A 4,369-nucleotide genomic window follows, 5' to 3' on the forward strand; every position below is an offset into this window, starting at 1 on the left:
ACATCGCGGACTTTAAAGTGGGAGGCAGTTTCTGAACTTGATAGGTTACGCTGAAGCCGGCAGTTGGTCTGGAGTGGTATGAAGAGCTGTGCCGAGTGGTGCCGGCCTCTTTGAGGGGCGTCCGTCTGTTCGAATGTCCTACACCACAATCGCTTGTCTTTGAAGTTGAGACTACAATTACCAACACGGTAGAAGCTACTGGCTCCTAACCGTGGATCCTGATTCCCGCACAGGTTCAATTCCACGATCCTACGAAAGTTCCCGACTCCTTTTTCAGTGACCTGAGACTAGATTCAGCTCGAAACGTGATGACTCTTTTCTACCGCTCCGTCTCCTGAGCCTTCCCCCTAGTTACGACCCTGTTCGGAAAAGTATCTTCCAATGCTACAGTCTCCTCCACGGCATTGCTACATGTAAGCAGGTGTAGGGCTATAAACTGTTTTAACGAATTGTTCCTGTGCTAGCTACTTCATGATCACTCATGATGCTGCTGTTGACTATACCCGGATCTTTGCTGCAGTGTAAGAACCATCACTATACTGCTACTACCTCGACACGAGAAGGGTCGGGGAGTCTGGGAGGGGGAGGACCCGTATGCTTGTCAGTTACCTTCCGTCTGGTATGGCCTACTCTGAGGCCCTTGGTGAGGTTAAGGTTTATGTCTGTGGGACAGAGCCGGAACAACAGTAGAAGAAATAGGTGTAGAGTTATGACCATAATAGACGTCTTATTAGAGTCACTGATACGAGTGTTGACCGCATCTTCCGAGAGTCTCTGTTGGGAGCCATTGGAGAGGCTAATGCGGCGGCGTTGGATCGTATAGGCCCGGCTCAGGCGAGTCGTCGTGGGTGTATCAGTGAATGAGCTACCTCCCTGGTTCAGGCAGAATATCCGGACACTCCTGCTCAGCTACAAGGTCTTCTAGAGCAGCAGGTCTCCACTTGGCAAAGACGGCATGGCGCTATGGTGAGGGTCAGGCGAGGGTGGTTGTTGTTGTGGAGGAGGAGGAGGAGGAGGATTAGAGATCAGATCACTGTGGTGACGACTAACGCTGAAGACCTCCGTCGTATGTCGCCGCCCTTCGTGCCCAACGAGTCGATCATTATGCGAACACCGGTAGGGAATCGTCATCCGTTGGTGATAGGCTTGCTCTTCCTCTATCCAGATGGGCCCGGCTGATGCCAGCTTCCCTCCTATAGACTGGGTTCGTTGGAATCTACGACGATGGGCTAAGCGTTTGCCGAGACTTCAAGGATGGTTCAAACACGACAGGTTCGAGTCATTCGTTCGATACTTGGTGGACATACTCGTTAGGTTGTCGTTGGCACGCCTCAGTGGAGTGCCGGTCTGTTCCCTCCCCCCTGGTCACGATGAAGCTATCTCCGCAGCTTGGGATGTCATTTTCGCAAGGAGGTTGGTCGCTATGGTCCCACAGTCCTTGATCATGTCTCTTTCCTCAGTGCCAAGGAGCAAGGCTTGGTCCTCAACACTACCCCACAGGAAGAGGTGAGCTGCCCTGCCTCTTATCAGGTTAGTGACGGTGCGTAGGTCGATCGAGTGGACCTGGCTGAGACCTCAGAACTGCTCCTAGAACCCAAGACTGGCCGGCCTGATCTCGGGGACATAGCGGAGGTGCCGTCCCTTCTCCTCTGTTGTCTATTGCTCATGCCTTTTGTGTTAGATCAACAACCCAGGCATTTACCGTTCCGTATGCCTTAGTATTGATCTACACAGTACAGTGTGTACCACAGCTCTTGTCAAAGCTCAACAGCTCTCTGATCTGTGAGTTCGTTATTGCAGTATGGTTGTGACCCGTCGACAGATTTGGGGGTGAGCTTTCTCGCCAGCGTGGAGTGGTAACGTCCGGTGGAGCCCTGGGAGGGACCGCAGCGGAGTCGCCGGAGTACATCGAGACGGGCTTGACTGATCTGATCGATATCAACGCTGGTATACCAGCAGTAGCAGATGGAGGGGATATTTCGGTCTCATCAACGAAGGTGACCCTGGGGGTGGAACCTGGGTGGATCGTGTGAAGGAGCGGTTGCTCTCCTGTGATCGTAAATATGCTATTGGCTTTCGATTAGTCCTTCACGTGCCTGATACGTACGGTGGAGAAGCTATATTCGCGAGGGAGAGCAGCGGAGGCGAAGTTGATGAAATTGCTGGAAGAACCCGAGAACGATGCCGACAGGCTTCGGCGAGAGCAGCAGATAGCAGACGGTGAGTGCCCCTCTAGGTCGTCCCTCGATCACAGTGACTGCCTCTGCTGCTAGGGTCTTATGCCGAAACAGTCAGCGCTCTCGAATGTGAGTTGAAGCAAACCCAAAGCTTGCTGGATGGCCTCTTCCCTTGGGTCTGCGACTCGGCTACTTGCAGTAGGGTGAAAGATAGGAGTATACGGGACAAGGTGCCACATGCCCTGTCGAGAGGGCTCGCTGATGAGCTCATTTACCTTCCCAGGTCCTCCAGTTTATGTCGTTTGTACTACGTCTACTGGTGTCCGAGCTTAAACGTTCCGCTGGAAGCTTAGAGATAGTGTATGTAAGCTGTACCAAATTGATAATCTCTACTGGAAGGGTGAGAGATTCTTCAGAGTCATAGTCTAACATATCAAGGTCTCGGCAGATATCGGTCGGTGATGTTACTAGAGTGTGGAAGGGCATGCAGAGTGTTGTGGTGAACCATCCCATCCTACAGCCCCTCGCTGTGGTCTTTCAGGATGTCAGCACCATAGGTAGGATACCCTTAACTTCTCCTTTGGTTGGAAACATATGTAGATATGTGCGCCTACGGGTTACTATGGATGGACCCGGCCAATTGGTCAGCTCTGCCGACGGACCCGACCACGGGTTCGGTCAATGCTGAGTGGGAGATCGATGCGATTTGGAAGGTGGCAGACTTCCTCCCGAATGCGATGAGAGCGCCATTCTATGTGTAAACCGCTGACTTGGTCCTCAGTTGTGAGATAGTTGTGGTTGTAGGTTTTGTTCGGAGTACCTCGTGCACTGCATGAAGGCGATGGAGAAGCTGAAACGAGGGAAAAGGCTTGTGACTTTGGATGAGAAGGTGTGACGATTGTTACTGGACATGTCCAATGGTCTTGGTAGACGCGGAAGAAGCGACGACGAGCCCAGGAGATTCAACAGAGAGAGGACGAGATAGCTGTGAGTTAGAGAGGCTTGGTTCTGCTGCTCGTAGACCTTCCGGTTCAGCGTGCTACCGACGCCCAAGTCCAGGCTCGATGTGAGCTCGACGATCTGATGGATGATGCGAGGCGAGGAAGGAGGGAGGGGAGTAACTCTGGAGACGAGGAGGAGGAGGAAGATGCCGATCCAGCAGCAGCAGTGATGACAGATCAGCAAATCATGGCTGAGGTGCAAGCCTATGCTTGCAATACCAGTAGGGCTAACATCGTATCGATCTTTGCTTATCATCATCATCAGTCCTTCCGGAACTCCGCCAGAAGTTGTATCGGTACGTTTCCAATGTGACCCAAGTGATGCAGAACGATGCAGCTTTGGTAGGTTGGAGTGCTAGTGTTAATTGTTGCCAGTAGTTGGTGTCGTCGGGGAGACTCAATTTTTTCATAGCAACTGTTGATTGCAGATGGCCGAGCTCCGGCATAGGATAGTCGAGGGTGAGGAAAGTGATGATTCGGAAGATGACGAAGATTCCATTCAAAGTGACGACGAGGACTTCGAGGTGGGTCCTCATCTTGTTAAGTTGTGTTAGCAGGATAGTCTTCGCTTGTAGTTGACAAGGAAGGAGCGACTTGAGAAACGTCTCAATCAATTCATGATGAAGTGGGAGTTCCCGATGCAAGCCGCCGCGGTGAGTCAAGCTCTCATGTGACCAACCAACTCATGCTCCATCGATCGTAGGCGAGAGCCGCGGCCAACGAAACGAGATCATCAGGATCGGCGAGATTCTCAGAGGATCCTGTGCTGGAATTTGTCAAATGCCTCACTCATGTACAGCCCTTAAACACAGTCTTAATCTATGGTGGCATTGCAGGTTATCGGGCTTGACTCTAGCAACGCTCAAACTGCCGATCTCGTGAACTCTATTCGAAATGACTTGATCCAGCTGCTGCGCAAGAATATCTTCTCTGAGGAGGCTCAGTACTCTTCCCCAATTCCCATAGTCAGGGCGGCTACTCTCACTGATGTGACCATCGCAGCTACTTTGCTGGTCGTGTAGTCTATGCCGCTTTGGTAGGTCCTGTGTCTCAAGTGCCATCGAACCAGCAACATTGACGTGAATACTAGTCCCACCAAAGAACCTGGCATCTGGGAGTGCCCGTTATGCGGGCAGTGGTGAGCCGCATTTTGTGTCGGATCGGGAGGAAGCCTAGATTGTTCAGTTATGA

At 51.9% G+C, this 4,369-nt stretch overlaps 2 protein-coding genes across 2 annotated transcripts in view; both read left to right on the forward strand.

Annotated features, from left to right (window-relative positions):
* Positions 1-35, forward strand: part of Pmar_PMAR025130 (DNA polymerase epsilon, catalytic subunit A, putative) — a gene marked incomplete at both ends in the record, with an annotated part of 6,267 nt that extends 6,232 nt beyond the window's left edge. The window contains one exon of the mRNA XM_002768268.1: positions 1-35. Coding sequence (XP_002768314.1) covers positions 1-35 — 35 coding nt within the window.
* Positions 36-354: 319 nt separating this feature from the next.
* On the forward strand, positions 355-4,200 carry Pmar_PMAR025132 (hypothetical protein; the record flags this gene model as incomplete). Its single annotated transcript, XM_002768269.1, has 25 exons — positions 355-413; positions 465-521; positions 606-686; positions 735-834; positions 883-966; positions 1,030-1,116; positions 1,166-1,272; positions 1,315-1,413; positions 1,461-1,506; positions 1,549-1,632; positions 1,682-1,782; positions 1,823-1,997; positions 2,085-2,220; positions 2,274-2,380; positions 2,461-2,541; positions 2,626-2,734; positions 2,778-2,934; positions 2,982-3,066; positions 3,108-3,164; positions 3,213-3,399; positions 3,444-3,520; positions 3,607-3,702; positions 3,754-3,831; positions 3,882-3,971; positions 4,015-4,200. The coding sequence occupies exons 1-25, from the start codon at positions 382-384 to the stop codon at positions 4,198-4,200; spliced, it is 2,499 nt and encodes an 832-aa protein (XP_002768315.1). The 5' UTR covers positions 355-381.
* Positions 4,201-4,369: the final 169 nt, after the last annotated feature.

The sequence above is a fragment of the Perkinsus marinus genome (genome assembly GCF_000006405.1).
Source record: "Perkinsus marinus ATCC 50983 genomic scaffold scf_1104296968888, whole genome shotgun sequence".
Lineage (NCBI taxonomy): Eukaryota > Perkinsozoa > Perkinsida > Perkinsidae > Perkinsus > Perkinsus marinus.